General features: G+C 40.0%; 1 protein-coding gene across 8 annotated transcripts in view; it reads right to left on the bottom strand.

The window, feature by feature from the left end:
• The window catches only part of PTPRM (protein tyrosine phosphatase receptor type M), a 749,942-nt gene that overhangs the window by 111,099 nt on the left and 618,907 nt on the right, over window positions 1–19,936 (bottom strand). For 4 of the 8 annotated variants that reach the window (XM_082697317.1, XM_082697313.1, XM_082697314.1 and 1 more), the window contains 4 exons: window positions 10,624–10,775; window positions 10,396–10,491; window positions 6,989–7,063; window positions 1,800–1,987 (listed from right to left, as the gene is read on the bottom strand). In XM_082697317.1, the coding sequence (XP_082553443.1) occupies window positions 1,800–1,987; window positions 6,989–7,063; window positions 10,396–10,491; window positions 10,624–10,775 (511 nt within the window). The remainder of the gene's footprint in view (window positions 1–1,799; window positions 1,988–6,988; window positions 7,064–10,395; window positions 10,492–10,623; window positions 10,776–19,936) is intronic. The other 4 variants (XM_082697320.1, XM_082697316.1, XM_082697318.1 and 1 more) reach the window with 1 other exon arrangement.

Below are 19,936 nucleotides of genomic sequence, written 5' to 3'. Positions count from 1 at the left end.
TCTTGAAATGTAATTAATACATTTTATTTCAGTGTAACAACCCTTAATAAATCTTCAATTATAAACTGCTTCAAATGAGTATACCCTATTCTAGTTTGCACTTATAAATCATATTTCTTCAGGAGATATGACTGGAAAGTGAATTTTTGTATGCTTTCAAATATGCATCATCTATAGTGTGTTATTGGAAGTCTTGAGGTATTTTTATGTAGTCCGTGAAAAATGGGACTTAGGTGATCTTATGAATCGTTATTTGAACCTCTAACTAATCTCTTTGACATTAACATCTTTAATAAACATTTGAGCAATATCTGCATTCAGAATATTGGATAGAACTAAGACATCATCTCTATTCATTAGGCTTATATTTTTTCACTAACCTAATTTTGTCTTTCATAAGATATTAATGCTTTTGGAAGTCTTACTCTTAATCCTATTAATTCCTAAGCTACCCTTTAAAAGTGCATGAGGAAATATGCAAAGGCAGTCAGTTTCATGGAATTACAAGCTAAATTGCTAAAGGTAGCTCTAAGAACTTCAGGGTCTCTAAAATGCAAAACTTTATTGGAAAATATTGCCTGGACTGAAATCTGACCCTCGAGGCCCAGTTTCCTTGGCGCAGTGGCCTTGTGAGCTGAGGTCACTGGCAACAAGGAGAATGCTCATGTCAGCAGAGTGTGTGTCTGTCCGTTTCTCTGCATTGGCCTAAAGACCCAGTCTTAAAAGCCACATGGTGCAGCTCTGATGGCTCTAAAGAAATCTCCGGCGATTCAGCTCAGAAGTAGGGCTAAATCCAAGACAACACCACATCTGGGGCATGAAATGAAGGATCCTGAGTGTCCCCGAGAGAGAAAGAAGCAGAATTTGAAACTCGTAGGATACAGAGATGGTAGGAACTGATTTTTAAAATACTCTTAATTCCAGACAAAACGTTTCCCGACTGTGAGCTGATTACGGAGACATCCTATCACAGACACATTCTAAAATGTCCAGAGCTCCCTATCTATATAATCTTGATTGCACTGTTTGCAGGCTGCTACTTTTTTCTCCACCAATGCATGTGAACTAATCTTATTTAATAAGGTAAAGTTTACCCCGCTATCTTCCTCACCCTCACTGGCCTCAGCCATACACACACATACTCAAGGGATGCTTCTTTGAATCCGATTTCTTCATGTCAACTAATTCTCTCCAGTTCTTGAATGGCTTTCCAACAGAATTAGCTAATGACTGAGGTGGCAAAGTGCGCCCTACATTTTAGGGAAGGTTAAGAGAACATTGCGGTGCCTAGAAATGTCCCTGGAAGTCCCCCGCACTAGATCCCTCTACAATCCACACGCTCTGGGCTGGCAGGACAGTGGCTGTCACAGCCATGACACTAGCCAGCCCCTTTCCTGGGGCCTAATCTCCACCACATGACATCACTGGTTGGTCTGTAATTGCTTTAAGTGGACAGTTTCTTCCTGGATAACTACTGCAACATTGTTAGGCTTTAACATCATACTTAATTATAGAAAAAGCCAAGAAGCGTAATCATGAACAGGGAAGGAACCAGCTCAGCCTCTGTTCTGTTGCATATTTATGAGGACAAAGGGAAATGGGGAAGTAGTCCTCCTTTTTCCATTTCACATAGGTTTCCTTCCTGGTACAGTGTCTCACTGCCGGATGGGTGAAAACAGGTCCCTTTCTGGCAGCCCCCAACCCCGCCTTGCCCCCATCCACCCCTGGGTCCTGCCAACTGGCTGCAGGAGTTGGGAGCACGGTCCCGGGCATGGTGCCCAGCAAAGAGCTCATCTCACCTCGTATTCCTCCTTGAAGCCGTAGCCCTCGGCACACTTCATCTGCGTGATGTGCTGAAGCAGGTCCGCCACCCGGATGGCGGGGTGCAGCTGCCCGGTCTGGTAGGGCACGTCGGCCGGCTCTCGCTTCTTGTAAGTGTGTGACTGCACCAAGCTGCTGGTGTCGCTGGCCATCGTGTGGCTTTCGTCTAGGAAAAGAAGGCCACGACGGGAGTGAGGGAGGAGCAGCGGGCTACATGCGGGATCCCTGAGGACGCTCAGAAGCTGCTGCTGACATCCCCTCCACCTATGGCTCCAACCATCCCCACGGTGGCTCAGTGAGAAAGAAAAGTTAGATGCTTAGAAATTTACATGGGCTCGGCAATACTGATAGGAATGCGGCAGAAATCTTTGTTTTTACAAAGCAGTCCAAACGATATATTGATTTCACAAAGCTAGTTGGTAGGAACCCTTTATTTAGCCTTTGGGCACTCAAGTTTATAGAAGTTTCCGTCTGAAACTTCACCAAGGCCTGGCGCAAAACCAGCCTTGTCCTCTTCCAAAGATTCGTTAACTAGTTTGTATGATGATGTAAATAAACTCTGTACAGATGTTCTGTGAGCAAAGTAAAAGTGTACAAAATGGGTTGGCTTGGAAAGCTAGCAATGAAAATGTGGACTTGACACATGAAATCCAAAGAGAGCAGAAATAGAAAGCGGATGATGAGTCACTCGCATGCTGCAGTGTCAGAAAGCTTGACAGAAGGTTGTGGACCAGCGCATGACACACAGAATGTTCTACAAGAGCTAACATGCAGGCCGGCACACAGCAGAACCAGCTGGCTTTGTCAGAATCTACAGATAAGACACACACTCCCACTCCCTCCACACCTTTTCCGTGGGCGAATGGGGGAACTTACCATTTATTGGCACTTTTAAGAAGGTACATATCAGGAGAAAAGAGGAGGAGAAAAAGGAAACAGGGCATAAGCAATAGTACTGTGTGAATAATTACAGGTATTTTTATTCTGCACTTTACTTTTATGGTTAAGTTTTCTATCTGCAGGTGATCAGAGGTCAGAGCCTCAATCCTCCCATCACCTTAGGATAGGGGCGTTTTATTGAAGTCCTCAAAACCAAAAAGGAGGTTAGAATAGTATCATAATTACTTTTCATCCCCCGTGAATTAACTAATGACTAAATAAGTCTTTGTATTTGACACATTTTTTCATTTAAATTTCTTGAACACGTCAACCAAGATGTACTATAAAACTAATGCCAAAATTTGATCAAATAAGCCTAAAAAGGCTGTATCTTAATGGAAGACTCCTAGTACATTAGATTAACGAACTGCAGAAACTGTAGCTATTAAAAGATGTCTGATGCAGGAAAGGGCTATTAGATTAAGGCTACAGGTTAGCTACAGGTTAGCTACGTGCTACAGGTTAGCTCATGATAATGCTGAATCCCTTCAGCCATTCTGTGATTGAGGCTGTGTCTCATAAACTATAATGCGAACTTCACTTAAAAAGAGAATGTTAAATCAAAATTGATTTTGGGTATAGAGAATTAAAACATATATACAAAGGGACAAGTTCATTTAAAAAAAATTCCCAGAATGTTTATGAATAGGGAATTCAGCTATGGGTATTATTATTATTATTATTTAATTTGATTTTTTTTTTTTTAAACTGAGAGATTCAGCTCCAGGAGAAATTTCATTCAGGGGCACTCGGCTGCTGGGCCTGGTTTTCCAACCTCAGTTCTATCTGCGTCGCAAAGCCCCTGGGGATGCATGGTATGGAAGGTGGTACACAAGTGTGTAGCTATGTCGCTGTCGCTGAAATGGCACCTGGATCACCACAAGGTGGCTAAAGACACAAAGACAAAATAAAAAGGAGTGGTACACTGATTTTATGATTTTCGTTTTCATTTGGATTTGCTTTGATTAGCCACTCAGACGCTCCCATTCTATTAGAACAGTCACAAAGAAACCGGGATGTTTTTGCGTCCGATCTGCTTGCTGGCAACTGCCAAGCCCCTAAAGTGGGGTATGGGACCCCTGCTGAAGGACTGACTCCCTGGAGCTGTCAGCTACTCCAGCAGGAAGTTCTGTTCTTGATACGAAAATAAATGGAACATTAATTAGTTTCCCCCCTGTGCCTCTCTCATTCTCTCCATTTTGTACCTTTTGGGATGAATGTAATTAAATGCCCTCCATTGTGGACTGACCTTCAAAACTTCCCCTAAATGAATCATCTGGGCCTTTCTGGTGGAGACACCGTAGCTGGGTAGGGCTCTGGTCCTAGGGCGAGGCATTCTTGGAAGGTTTAATTCCCGGGGTGGCCAACACTGTCACCACTGTACTGATCGCGCCCGCTGTATTATGATGAGCTTGGCCTCATTACTAGCGTGCAGGACCCGTTAAACATGACCGAGGCCATCCCAGAAATGAGGGCTATTATCAAGTACACAGACATCGGAGAGGGAATAGAAGGCTTCTCGTGCCACCTGTGGCATGAAACTGGGTCACCCACACAATGAGAAATTCTTGATGCCACCGAAATTACTGGGTAATCGGTTTGCTCTGACTTAAAAAGAATGATTACTGATAAAATATGGCTTTTCACATTGATTTCTTATATTGGCTTAAAAATTACCAACAATGTTTTCAATTAAAAATTATGCCTTGGAGGAAATCAGAAACAAAGCTTCTCACTAACAGTTCTGACAGTTTTTGAAGAACTGTGAATTAATTCTACCTATATTCTTTAAGAGGCTATCTTCAGTTCTCAATGAACCAGCTGACAAATCTAGAACTGATATGGGTGTCCCATTTTTGAGGTGTGTGTGGGGAGTTCTATCTACTTATCTGTCAATCTCTGTCTACCTATCAACATCTATCTATCAAAATCTGTCCATCAACATCTACCTACCTACCTATCAATCTCTTTCCCTCTCTCTCTCTTGCTCTCTTTTATTTATTTGTTTTTTTGGAAGAAAATGACGTAAAGGCATACTACAGCTCTGTACATGAGGCTGGGCACCCTAGCACATGAGCATAAAGGGCGGAGATAATACACTATTTCAGGTCACAGCAAAACCCTCTTGGCTCCAGCATTGATGTCTGTCCAGCTTATCCTCTTCCCAAGGTGTCCCGGGATCATCTCATTCATCCTTACTATGCAATATATAGATTCACTGCACCAAACACCATGGGAAGAATGGTTCCCAAACACTGCCTTTTGCAGCGCTGGTATATATATAAGCCAGACGTGATAACAGTTATTTGTCAATCTGGCCGACTTCCTTTTCACAAATGTGCATCACTTTTGCTACTTAAATCATCTGTTCAAATGATTCCCTTTTGGCAAAGAAGCCTAACCAAGTCTCAAAGATGTCCTTAGTGTTCATAATAACAAAGCAATGACTTTAACAAATGATATTTGTTTAATAAGCTTATCTTAATCCTGCTGTGCAATCTGAACATTTTCTTCCCTCTGACAGTGCACGTCTTCGCCCTCCCCACTCCGGCTCCCCCAAGGTCAGAACATCTACTAAAGGAGCTGCAGAATGAATGCCGTGGCATACGAAGAAATCACAAATCCCCACCTATCACATTCTGCAAATGTCATCTGCATGTAGATTACTTTGTTCGGGTGCCTAAAATTAGCCTGTGCCCCTTACTTAGGAAAAGAATAAAAATGCAGCCTTTTCCCTATATAGCTGGTATTCAAGGGTGGAAGGAGGGCTTTAGTGAGCTGTGTTTGTTAGCCGTCAGAATGATGCCAATTCAAAAATTTGGGTTCATGACCATTTTGACACTTCTGTCCAAGTTTGCATGAAACTCGGGCAATGACCTTGCTCAAGTCCAGAAAACACCACAAGAAAAACATATCACCCTAGTTACAGAAATTGTAACAACTTAGAGAAAAGAGAAGCACAGGGGGAAAAATTATGTTGCAAAGATATCAACCCTTGTAAAGAGGATTAGGAAGCAGAAGTCAAAGAGCTGGGGATGGAACTTTTGCTACTATGAATTGGTATACGCCTTGAAGTGGATTGTGTCGTGCTCCTTCTCGGTAAGGTTAGTAGTAGAAAGAGAACACAGCCGTGATACGCTTGGGTTATTGATGCATCTCAAATGCAACAGCAGCTCATGCTTATTTGGTTATCAGAGTCAGGTAATGCCATTTCTCCAGAACCTTCTTACATTGGGCAAATGGGATTTTTTTCGGCTCCCCGCAGGGAACATTTTATATTTTCAATGCATTCTGCCCCACTGGGTTAACATTTTATTTCATTTCTAGTGACATCTGACACAATAATAAACCATGTGATTATAAAGTGCCATCTTGTCACTTTGCTGCTGAGAACACATCAGCTCCTTTGAAATTCCACTGTGTGACAGACACTTTGGAAAGCTGGGGGTGCCTTGAATGGCTCCAAGAAGGGGCAGGGGGCCCAAACTCGGCTGTGATCATTTTTTCTGCATAACATTGGGCACAATTTAGAAAAATGCTATTTTTGAAATTGAAGATTTTAGTGCTTAATGGCAAGTGCAAATAATAAGAAGTGATTTTTATTTTTATGATTGTCACATTACAGAATTCAGCTCTTGGAAGTACACAGCAGAGTGATGACATACTGTGTTTTCCCTTGGGATCAAATCTGACTTTAAATTCTGAACATGGAAAGGGAAAATACTAGAGCCAGGCTTCATTTGAATCTTTTGGTGTCGTTTCCAACATGCATGAGGCAAACCCTTCTTATCAATGGAGACGGTTGGAGAGTCTTTTTTATTATCTGTGCCCTCCCTCCGAGCCACCCGCCACCCACCTGTCCTGTTTACAATCCCTGCACCATACAGAGCAGAAATCCAGGCTCCTAAAGTGTGGCTACTGACTTTCTAAATTACTCCTGCAATAAACTGTGATAAAGGGAAATGTTCTCACCTAAAATTGCAGTTGGCACAAATGGGTCTGTCATACATCATAAGCAGGTCAATGCAGAGAAAGTAAAAAGAGAAAGAACAGTAAATGATTGATGAAAGGCCCCCCACTTCCCCCGCAGAAAGCCATAGAAAGCATCGGGTTACAACACATCAAACGTATTAAGCTCCTCAAGCATCATGGACACAACGTGAGAGCGTGGATTGGTTCTGATCGCTAAGGGGTTATGAGTGGATGGGACAATGGAAAAATCTGTTACCTGGGTAGTAAGAATTGGGCACCGATGTGCTCAGTGTATTCGTTTTCATTGTAAAGGACGAGGGTGAAGACACAGCTGTAAATGAGAGAAGGACTGGTCAGTAGGGGCAGGGAGGCAGTACCGGAAATACAGCCCTCCGAGGTCACTCAGAAGGACACTGTGCTGGTACAGACTGGACTGAAAAACGCCAGACACTACTGAAGTCTATGTGGTAAATACGCTCATTCCCCACTGTTTCCAGGCAATCACTTGTACTTTAGAGGACAAACACCCTTTTACCACTGAAAAGATTTTCTTACTCTACAAATGAAGAAGAATCCCCATCACCCCTGCTGCCATTTTGAATTGAGAAATTCATTAGTCTTCTCTTTTGACTTCTAGCCTTTGCTGGTAGAATTCTAGTATCAGCCCAGTTTTTTCCCCCCCTAATAATAACTAAGGGTATGAGGAGATGTCTACACATGGTTTTTGGAGAATTTTCTGAATGTCAATGTTTTCACACTTTGCTAACTTCTCTCTTTCCTCCTATCTTGGGCATTCTGAACATTCTACAATGTTCTGACCCGATCTACAAAAATAAAGGTGATGTCTCTCATGCACTGTATTTAAGGTGAAAGCTGAATGCCTACATATTGTTCTATTAGTCTTTTCAGTCTTTTAAAAAATGCTTATTTTTCTTTGAAATAGTCCTCTGAAAGACTCAGGATTTAACTATTAGACCTTCTCTTCCTCCCTGTAATTGGGAGGGAAAGTCAATCCCATCCAATTAATCTGATTTCTCTGAAAGTGGGTCCTTCCTTTTTTAAAAGTAGTTTGTGAACTGTCTTCAATATCTTAATTGATTAGTGTTGTAAAATCACTTTCATTTCATTAAAGTATAAGGATAAATGGTTTGAATGTGTTCAAGTGTTCAAGTTGGTTAAATGTAAGTCTAAATCTTAACTTTCTGGTGTAGTTATATGATTTATTTGATGCTAAAGTTCTGAAACAAGACACTAATACCCAATTACATCATTTTATTATGGAAAGAAGTACCAAATCCCTGTGGATAGTGTATGTTATCTTTATTCTGCTGACATGTTAATATATTTTAGCTCTCCTAGAGAAGTTCCTCTATGACAGTGTTTATCTGTTTATATTTTTAAAATGTAAAATTAAGAAATGGCAGGCCAAGAACCAGAATGCAAGCTGCCTGTCATTTATAAGATATTTCTCTAAAATAGAGAGTTATCACATTTATAATGCATGTTGATAGTAAACTGCCAGGAAAAAAGAGAATAACTGGTGAAAATAAGAACAAGAAACCTGAGTACTTATACGATGTGTTAGGGTCAGTGAGAATAACGTCTGTTACCTGCAGACATTTTTATGTCATCAGCAAAAGTGCTTAAAGCAGATACAAAAGAGCTATGTTTTTCACCCTTTAAAATATATTTTAATACTTCTGTATTTAGTATAAAAATGAAACCCATTCCCACTATACATATTTATTTTCTCCCTTGTATACCATATTAAAAGAAGATGATACAACTCTCATTTGCTTTGGTAGACAGATTATTCCCCATTCTCATAAATATGCTTGTGCTTATTTTTAAATTATTCAATTTCATTTTTCTCACAGTCTCATTTCTAAAAGCTGCTCACCTCCCAACTCTAAAAGACCTCAGACAGACCCAGACTTGTAATAGGTTCAGGGCTGGAAGCCTTTGGGGTCTAAAGAGCCCCTCTCCTGCACGTTTCCTCCCCCAGTAGCTCATCTCTTATTTTGAGGGTACTAAGAGAGTAACCATGATAAAGTCACTGTCAGGGTCACGCTGATGGTTGGGGATTGGATGGCACCTCGTCATTGCTTACTGAGTGGGAGGAAAATGGAACGCCTACTGCTGTGTTTCCTCCATCATCTTTATTGACGGGAGGCATAAAATAATGGCTTGTGGCAGATGAGCCATGGAAGCTGATGCTGGTTTCTGCAGCAACCTCTCTGCCTGAGCATTTATGGGTTTCCACAGACACTCACTTTGTAAGAAGTAACCGCCAAATTAAATTTCCTGTCCAGAGGCAAATATCCCCTGTTGTTCAGACTTCAAAAGCCTAGAAACTCATCATGTAGGTTTCTACTCTGGGCAGACAGTTCCTAGTAAATGTATGTGTGAGGAATTTCACCATGAAATAGGACATTTGGTACATTAATGGATTATCCTAGAAAGTGAGAACACCTATCTGAGTGGCCCCTTTATAATGACATTGAAGAACTAACCACTACTACCAAGATTCTAGCCCTTTGGTGATAGGCAGGACTCTTCCCTCCCCAGTCCACAACAGTGTATCATAAGTTGCTTTATTTTGGCCATTAAATATGTTATATCTATGATGATACCAAAGGGCAAAGAGCAATGACCCAGAATGAAGAGAGCTACCCTCCCCACTGGGGTAAGAGCCGACAGAGGTGTCTGCTAAACTCCTGCTCCACTGGGCCAGGTGTGCATATAGATAAATGAATGTAGTGTTTCTAAGTAGGAAGAGGCAGGCAACCGTAGCCACCATAAATAGAAAACAGTCTTTGGGGAGCCCCGCTGAATGCATAAGGACAAAGCGTGGGAGAGGCAGACACTGACCACGCAGTGACCAGAGAGAGGGCTGGTAGATGGGGTGCCTGGGAGCTTGCAGCAAAAGAACAGGCCAAGTGGATGGTCCAGACATTCCACACATTGTCCACACTGGTGTCAGTCCTCTCCCCCAGTCCCTAAGACCCAATTTCTGTGCTTCTCAGTCATCATTCCAGACTTTCTGCATTTTTATTAGTGTTGGTGATAGCCGCACATTTGTTCCATCCTTCTGCGGTCCAACATGCTAATTATGTGGCTGGTGGCAGTGGGCGTCTGTGGGTATGGGTTTCACACAGTAAAGGAACCTCTGTCCTTGAACCCAGCATGGCCTTGAACCACAGAATCAGGCATCCACGTGGGATTTACTTCTGGTCTCTGAGAAGATCAGGGACACCACAATTGCTTGTTTTGTTCTTTACATACTCAATCAAATTGGTAGCATTCTAAAATAATGCCTTGTACCTGAATCACAGGTGGCAGTCTGAGAAGGCATGAGCTGAAGTTTGGTTTACCCACCTGGTGTGAGATGTAAGATTTGTGAAGTGGAAATACAGTTTAACTTATTAATTGCCACTAATACCCCTATAATAAAGGCAGAACCTGTCAGCTAAACAAATAAACAATTAACTTGTTACTGCCATTTAGTGAGCTGTTTCAGAACAGGCTTCCCTGTGTAATTCCACACCTGGCTAGCTCACAAACGGCATCTCAACCACAAAAAAGGATGATGAGAAGCAGGTGCCTTCCTCTTCAAGAAGAGAAAAGCCTTCATGTCAATGCTAAGGCTCCATAGAAACTTACTTGTGGCTTCCTGCGCTCCCTGGTCTGGCCCTATCATCTCTGCCATATCCTCCTCTCCCAAGCAAGCCATGGCACCCACAGAAGTTTTCAGAATTGCTGAAAGGGATGGAGAAACCAATAGGGCGTAAGAATTCTTCAGGGAGTTTTTGTTTTTCAATGCCCCAGTACTATCCAGTATCCTGGAAAACCAGAGCAACGTATTTGAAGCTAAGCCATGCATGCACTTACATCTCCCATTCAAATTGTGTGTGTCCATGAACGAGAATGCCTCGTCGCAGTTGGTGCCTTGCTCGGCATAGCTCTTGTCCATTGAGTTCACCATCACGGTCATCTCCTGCCGCGTGCTGCTCATCGTCTCCTTCCGCTTCTTGGCCAGTTTCCTTAGGACAAAGAGTTCATTATATAGACAAGCATGAGAATGGAAAATGGGGCCTAGACATGTGTCCTGCGTAATGATCAGGACTATTTTCTGTTGAATTACTCGTATTCATCCCTAACGTCTATTTATGAGCCTTCTCGAAGTCAGGTTCTTTGCCAGCTGCAGAGACACAAAGATGAAGAGCATCCACTGTCCATCCTCAAAAACCCACAGTGATATCAGGAACACACAGCCTAAAATATTACTTTCTGCTTCTCCTACTACAAGTTAAATTAAAAGTATAATGCGATCGTAATCTAGTTACTGATAAGCTTCTGGAGTTACTAAGTTTTTTCTAAATTATTTTCTACATTCCGTGGCAAAGAGTAGATGCCCTGGGAAATATCTGCCAAACAAAACTGAAAGAATCCAAGGGTGAATCTACGAGGCATATTGTTGAAGTAAGACACAAAAGCAGGCAAGAAGCGAAGAAAGTAGTATCATTGGAGGATGTGCAGAAAGGTTGCTGGCGGTGACCTTCAGCCTGCCCAGGACAAGAGGGGCTCAGACCTCAGGTGCACAGGAGGGCATATTCCTACTTCTCAGGAGCTGTTATGGGGCTTAATTCCACGTGACCCCAGATTAGTTTCTCACCTAGGCTGGTCAGAGCAGAAAATAATGGCTGGCTTCCCTGGGAGAGTTTAGCAGAGAGGTAAGTCCCCATGTCCCCTCTTTCCATGGAAGAGAATGCAAAAAGGCCAAGGGAGGTAGAGAGATTACCAATTCTTTTGGAAACAGTTTAACGCTGGCCTCTGAGGCCTGCTCCCTGACCAACCAAAACTCATAATCACAAGTTACAAATACCTGGACAAAGCCATAAAAATATGAGACCTGACATACAAATAAGCAGATAAGACAAAATTTTTCAGCTTTTACTACCGGAGGTTGTTTTACGTACCCAGGAAAACCAAGAATAAAATGAGAGATGTGTAAGGAAAAGGTATAAAGTGAGAAGGTTTAAGACTATTGCACCATAATACCAAAGATATAATGTCCCAAAATATTCTAAATTCTGCCCAAGCACTGACAGCATTTACAAAAGAAGATGGCAGCTCTTCAAGTAAATCATCTTGACTCTGATTGACCTAGGACACAGCAGAATTTAAAATGAGCCACATAATCAAAATCACGCCCATATTAGGTGATTGCTAATGCAATGTAAGACATTGACAACATTAGACCATATGGATAATCTTTATTGTCATTTCCAAATGCCACATAATCCAAATGCTTTCTTGCCTGTAGTTATAATAATCTTTTAATTTCATACTTTGAAGGCAGAAGGGTTTCATTAATAAGTTGCCCTTTTTATTACTAAAAGTTGTTTAAAAAGATACATTTTAAACAAAAAGATGAAAATCATCTATAACTTCTATGACAGTGCTAAAGTTGTAAAGATTTTTAAAAAGCAACCCAGAGTGGCTTCTTTGGGAGCTGACATTCTTCTCTTGCCAGCATGAAGACCATGATGGTTTTCTCGAAAGCTCCCTTTTTTCCCCTAGCAAGCCATGCTGGTCTGAGCTTGGATGTTCCCCACAGGTGTTCTGGACAGAGGCAGCAACCAGGCTCAGGCTCCACAGCTGCAGTTACAATAACACATTTTCTCTCTACTTCTGAATGTGCCAGCTCGTTGGAAAAGCATCCGTAAGCCAGGTCTCCCCAGGAACACTGAAGTGGAGGACCGAGATAATTAGCTTCATAATTCAGGCAAAAAGCCCCTTTCTGCTGGAATTTCTTTGATTTGCTTTGGACTGATTTATGCAGATGTCTATCTCCATATTCTCTCTTGTTCTGCCCATGAAGAAGGGCATCGTCAAGTTCACCAGACTTCCCTCTTCGTCTTTTCTTGCTTGTGTTCTAATCTAATCCTCACAGGTTAGAGATGCCAGCAAATGTGCTCTTGGTGTTGGTGGTGGTGGGTGCTAGTGGATGGGGGGGAGTGTGCACCCATAAAAGCTAAGCTTGTACTGGAAAAGCTCTATCTCCTTTCTGATCCTCTATCTTTGTGAATTAATTTCAGTGATGTCAAGCTACACACTTCATTGCTGATCATCTTTAAGCACAGAAGAAGCCCATTAAGGACCCATGAGAGCCTGCTCAAGTCAGAGGTCCTGGTAGAGATCCACAGCGTTAAGCTTATATCAAGAACATACTCTCTTCATGAAACTTCTTCAAAACCTGGCAATGTCCTTAAACTCCAGCAGATGGATCCCTCATGGAGGTCCCAGACATCGTAAATTTCATGACAAAATAGAAATCCGGGTTTTATGTAGACTCTTTTAAGGGTTGTAAAATAACTCAAATTCAAAAAATTAAAATAGTGTGGTCCCCAAACAGCATGTTTGTGGTACTTCTCCTCTCTATTAATATGACAGCATTTATATACTTAATTGCATTGGAATGGAAGCGAGTGGGAATTAACTTATAGTGCCCAACAGATAGTGAGTGACAGTACTCTACCAGTGTTATCTCATTTAATCCTAGTAATCTTGTAAGAGCCCTTCTTAATTCCTAATCTGCAGATGAGGGAAATGGGCCTCAGAGAAGTAAGGTGACTTGTCCGAATGTTAGAGCTAAGAGGGCACTCCAGATCTCTTGATCCCAAAGACACTCATTCTAGAACAGTGTGTTATGTCTAGTAAAGTTTCAATACATTACGTTTCCTTACAAGTTACTTATAATTACCTCCAGTTTGTATGAATACTCTGACTTCCTGTAACTAAATATTATGCTTTGAAAAAGGAAGAGTAATTTACTAGCACCTAGCCAATTATACAAAGAGATGGTATTCAATATGCTTGTTAATTGAATTAATCATGATCATACCACAGTGTTATTAAGGAGAGTTTTTCTACAACCTACTTATCAAAAGTAGCTGGCTTAGTTAGGAGGTTTGGAGTCATTGCTTGGGGTTTTCATTTGTTTTCATATACCACTAAATGCCATAGTCCATAATTACAGAGGATGAAGAACACTGGATTTAGAACTGAGGCGGGAATAACTGGGGATAAATGGAAGTTTTTACTTTTTCTTTTTTCTATTTCTCTTCTAAGCTTTGTGTTTCAAATCTGTATTTTTTTAAATGAAAATTTTAAAAACTGTCAGAAAAACTTGGCAAACATAATGAAATGAAGTGTTGTTCAGGGAAACCCCTAAAGTGAAGGGAATTCTCTTTGCAATCTTATCTAAAGATGCAAGAAAATTTATTTTCCATTTTGATTTTTAACAAATTGTTGCCTAAAGTATTTCAATCTCAAATCTCCAAATCTGGACTGCATGAGTCTCAAAGAACCTTAATAATAGTGATGATGATAATGATAATAATAAATTCCTAACAATATCTAAAAATGGATCATAAAAAATTAAAGAGTAGACTTCTGTTTACAATGCAACATGTAGCCGATATCGAAGAGGTTACTGCCTATGTTCTCTAGGATTTTGATGGATTTCTGTTTCACATTGAGGTCTTTCATCCATTTAGGGTTTATCTTTGGGTATGGTGCAAAAGAATGGTTGAGTTTCATTCTTTTGTATATATCTGTTCAGTTTTCCCAGCTCCATTTATTGAAGAGACTGTCTTTTTAACATTGGGTATTTTTTCCTGCTTTGTCAAAGATTAGTTGACCATAGAGATTTCTTTCAAGACACATCTCCAAAGGCAAGGGAAACAAAAGTGAAAAATAAACTTTGGGGACTTCATCAAGATAAAAAGCTTCTGCACTGCAAAGGAAGCAGTCAACAAAACAAAGAGGCAATCCACGGAATGGGAGAAGATACTCGCAAATGACACCATACATAAAGGTCTGGTATCTAAGATCTATAAATAACTTCTCAAACTCAACACCCAAAAAACACATAACCAAGTCAGAAAATGAGCAGAAAACATAAACGGACACTCTCCAAAGAAGACATATGAATGGCTAACAGACACATGAGAAAATGTTCAACATTATAAGCCATCAGGGAAATTCAAATAAAAACCTCACTGAGATACTACCTTATACCAATTAGAATGACAAAAATTGACAAGGCAGGAAACAACAAATGTTGGAGAGGATGTTACACTGTTGGTGGGAATGCAAGTTGGTATAGCCACTTCAGAAAACAGCTTGGAGATTCCTCAAAAAGTTTAAAAAATAGAGCTACCCTATGACTCAGCAATTGTACTACTGGGTATTTACCCCAAAGATACAGATGTAGTGAAAAGAAGAGGCACATGTACTCCAATATTCATAGATGCAATGGCCACAATAGCCAAACTATGGAAGGAGCCTAGATGCCCTTCCACAGATGAATGGATAAAGAAGATGTGGTCCATATATACAATGGAATATTACTCTGCCATCAGAAAGGATGAATACCCACCATTTGCATCAGCACGGATGGAACTGGAGGGAATCATGCTGAGTGAAATAAGTCAAGCACAGAAAGACAATTATCATATAGTTTTACTTATATGTGGAACACAAGGTATAGCATGGAGGACATTGTCAGAAGGAAGGAAAAGATGAAGGGGAAATCAGAGGGAGAGATAAACCATGAGAAACTATGGACTCCAGGAAACAAACTGAGGGTTTCAGAGGTTAGGGAGATGGGGAGGATGGGTTGGCCCAGTGACGGGTATTAAGGAGGGCATATATTGCATGGAGCACTTGGTATTATATGTAAACAATGAATCATGGAACACTACATCAAAAACTAATAATGTGCTTATGGTGACATAATATAATAAAAATAAAATTTAAAAAATGCAACATGTGAAGAGCTTGGAAGTCATCACTCTGTTCTAACAAGTGAAAAGCTGAACAAACTGAAATTTGGCAACTCTCCTTAGCTTTGTCAGATAATTGAGGTCATTGAGGACATAGGACAAACTGCTGCTGCCAAAAACACGGAGACAAACAGGTGAATACAAAAAATCATGACCCACGAGAGCAGAAGCCCATGAGCAGAAAGCTCTGGGGGAATCAGCACCAGACTAGGAAAGCCTAATCTGTAATTGATGAGGCTTTGGTGGACAAGTCTGAGACTTAAAAACTCTAGAAAAGCATCCAGTCTTAAAGGATCCCCACACTTTTGTGAGTTTTATCCCCAAGAACCCTACCAAGTCTTCAAAGTAAATATGGGAGAAAACAAAACAAAACAAAGCAAAGCCCTCCAGCTTTCAACATAAGGAGGTGGAAAGAAGCCATTCTGAAATACACCAGAGCAAAGCATTTCTGTGCTTCTTGAATGGGCTGGCTCTCAAGAGGAAGTATTACTAGAGCCTAACTGGTTGGGGTTTTACCAAAGTGTAAGGGATCTAGGGAAAGAGAAATACCCAACTCTAGCTTCCTACAGCCATCCTGACCCAGTTAGTGGCAGGTTACTGAGAAGCACTGGTGAAGGTCATAGCCCAGGGGCACAAATTCACTAAAAGACTAAGACCTAATCATAGATCTGTAGAATGCCTTTCCTTCTCTAATACCTACTATCACATTACCAAAAAACCTATTCATAGCAATTCTTTTTATTCAGTACACCAAGTCTGGATGTCAATCAAAAATTACAAGGCATATTAACAGGCAAAAAAAAAAAAAAAAAAAAAAAAAACAGAAGAGAGAGAGCAAGCATTGGAATAAGATTTAGATAGCAGGAATTGGAATTATCCGACTGGGAATTTAAAATGACTATGATTAATGTAACAAGAGCTCTAAAGGAAAAAGTAGACAACATGCCAGAACCAATGGATAACATAAGCAAAGATAGGGATTCTAAGTGAAAAAAAAAAAATCAAAAGAAATGCTAGAGATCAAAAAAGCTGTTAACAAAAACGAAGAATGCATCTGATAGGCTCATTAGGAGAGGGAACACGGCTGAGGAAAGAATCTCTGAGCTGAAAGATATAACCATAGAAACTTCTAAAACTAAACAGCAAAGGAAAAAAAGACTGAGAAAATAGAGAATACCCCCAAACTGTGGAACTACAGAGTTGTAATATACAAATAGCGAGAAACTAGAATAAGAAGAAGGGGATAGAATCAATATTTGAGGCAGTAGTGATGGAGAATTTTTCCCAAATTATGTCAGACAGCAAAACAGATCTGAGCAGCTTAGAGTATACCAGGAAGAATAAACGCCAACAAATATACACCAAGGCATATCACATTCAATCTGAAAAAAGTCAAAGATAGAGAAAAAAAACTTGAAAGAAGCTGTGGGGTGGCAGAGGGGGAACACCTTATTTATAGAAGAGCAAAAATACCCGGCGGTTCCATGGTGTAATGGTGAGCACTCTGGACTCTGAAGAGCAAAAATAAAAATTATATTTGACTTCTCCTCAGAAACCAGGTAAGGAAGAAGATAGTGGAGTGATATATTTTAAATGTTGAGAGAGAGAAAAAAAATAACCTAGAAATCTGTACCCTGTGAAATTATCTTTTAAAAATGAAGGAAAAACAAAGGTTTTCTCAGATGAAAACTGAGGGAATTTATTGTCAGTAGTCTGCCTTGCAAGAATTTTTAAATGGAGTTCTTCAGTAAGAGGGAAAATTATGAAGATCAGAAACTCAGATCAACATAAAAAAAGGAAAACGATGGAGAAGAAATAAAGAAAAGTAAAATAAAAATTTCCATTTTCCTTATTTTTAATTGATCAGTAATAACAGTTTGTTCACTTTAATAATAGCAACAATATAGCTGATAATAGTTTATGTATAAGTAAAATGAGTGACACCAATGATACAAAGGATAGGAGGGAAGAATGAGGAATCCTTTATTATTATAAAGTACTTACACTATCTGTGATGCAGTATAATGTCATGTGAAAGTGGAGTTGGATTCGTTTTAAATGTATATTGCTAACTCTAGGGTAACACTAAAAAGAGTTTAAAAAACTAAGAAAGAAAATAGAAAAATATAAAATGCTCAGTTCAAACTACTAAAGCAGAAAAAGATTGAAAAACAAAAACAGGAACAAAGAAGGGCTATGAATAGAAAGCATTAACAAATCTGGTAGAAAGTAATTCAACAATATCGATAATCACTTTATGTATTAATGGTCTTAACACCCATTAAAAGACAGAAGTTGTCAGAGTGGATCACAACACAAGACCCAAATAATATGCTGTATATAAGAAATCCACTTTAAAAATGAAGATAAGAATAAATGAAAAGTAAAGGGATGGAGAAAAACATACAATATTAATATTAATCAAACAGAAAGCAGGAATTACATTAATTTCAGACAGCGGAATGTCAGAGCAAGGAAGGTTATGGGAAGTAAAGAAGGGCATTACATAATGATAAAGGGGTCACTTATACAAGAAGACCTAATCCTTAATGTGCCTAACAATAGAGCATCAACTCATGTGAGACAAAAACTGACAGACTGCAAAGAGAAACAGATGAATCCGCTATCATAGTTGGAGACTTCACCACCCCTCTATCAGAAATGGACAGATCCACAAGGCAGAAAATCAGTAAGGACATAGTTGAACTCAATAGCATCATCAATCAACTTGATATAACTGACAGCTATTGAATACTTCAGTTGAGAGTATTAGAATACACATTCTTCTCAAGTTCACAGAGAACATTCACAAAGATAGAACATGTTCTGGGTCATAAAACACACCTTAATAAATTCAAAAGAATAGAAATCATGCAATGTATGCTCTCAGACCACAGTGGAACTAAATTAAGAACGAGTATGAGACGACAGCTGGACAATTCCACAATGCATAGAAATTAAAGGACACTCTTCTTAACACATTGGTCAAAGAAGAAATCTCAGGAGAAATTAGAAAAAATATTTTAAACTACATGAAAATGAAAACACAACTTATCAAAATTTATTGAAGGCAGCAAAAGCAGCGATTAGAGGGGAATTTCTGTCATTGAATGCAAATACTAGAAAGGAATAAGAATCTAAATACAGATACACAGAGAATTCTTAAAAGTCCACAATAAGAAAACAACCTAATTAAAAAGTCAGCAAGAGACCTAACGGCCACCGCACCAAAGAATCCTTACAGATGACATATAAGTATATGAAAAGATGCTCCACATTCTATGTCATCAGGGAGCTGCCAATTAAAATAACAAGATACCATTATGAACCTATTTGAATGGCCAGAATCCACAAAACCGACAACACCAAATGGTGACGAGGAAGTAGAGCAACAGGAACTCTCATACATTGCTGGTGGGAATGTAAATTGGTACAGCCACTTTGGAAGTTACTTTGGCAGTTTCAAACAAAACTAAACATGCTCTTAGCATATGATCCAGCAATCACACTTCTTGGTATTTACCCCAAATATCTGAAAACTTATATCCACACAAAAGTCTGCACACAGGTGTTTACAGCAGCTGTATTCATAAATGCACACACGTGACAGCAATCAAAATGACTTTCAGTAGGTGAATGGATAAATATATACTGTGGCATATCCAGACAATGGAATGTTATTCATCACTAAAATGAAATGAGCTATCAGGGGCGCCTGGGTGGCTCACTTGTTAAACGTCTCCCAGGGTCCTGGAATCAAGCCCTGAGCCGGGCTCCCTGCTCAGCAGGAAGCCTGCTTCTCCCTCTCCCATTCCCCCTGTTTGTATTCCCTCTTTTGCTGTCTCTGTCAAATAAATAAATAAAATCTTAAAAAAAAAAAAAAAGAAATGAGCTCTCAAGCTATGAAAAGACACAGAGGAAACAAATGCATGTTGCTAAGTGAATGAAGTCAATGTGGAAAAGTCACATATTGTCTCATTCCAACTATTTGCCATTCTGGACAAGGCAAAGCTGCGGAGTCAATAAAAAGATCAGTGTTTGTCAGGGGTTGGTGCGGAAAGAGCCATGTCTAAGCAGGGCATGGAGCATTTTGAGGTCAGTGAAACCATTCCTTATGATACTGTTCGAGTGGATACATGTTGTTACACAGTTTTTAAAAACTACAGCATGACACTGCCAAGAGTGAGCCCTAATGTAAGCTATGAACTTGGAGTAATAATGACACAACAATGTAGGTTTCCCAGTTGTCACAAGAGTACCACTTTAGTGTCAGGTGTTGAGAGTGGAGGAGGTGGTGCATACATGTGGCAGAGGGCATATGGGAACACTGCACTGACGGCTCAATTTTGCTG

This window comes from Mustela nivalis, assembly GCF_964662115.1.
Source record: "Mustela nivalis genome assembly, chromosome: 14".
Lineage (NCBI taxonomy): Eukaryota > Metazoa > Chordata > Mammalia > Carnivora > Mustelidae > Mustela > Mustela nivalis.
This window is presented reverse-complemented; position numbering and strand designations above follow the sequence as displayed.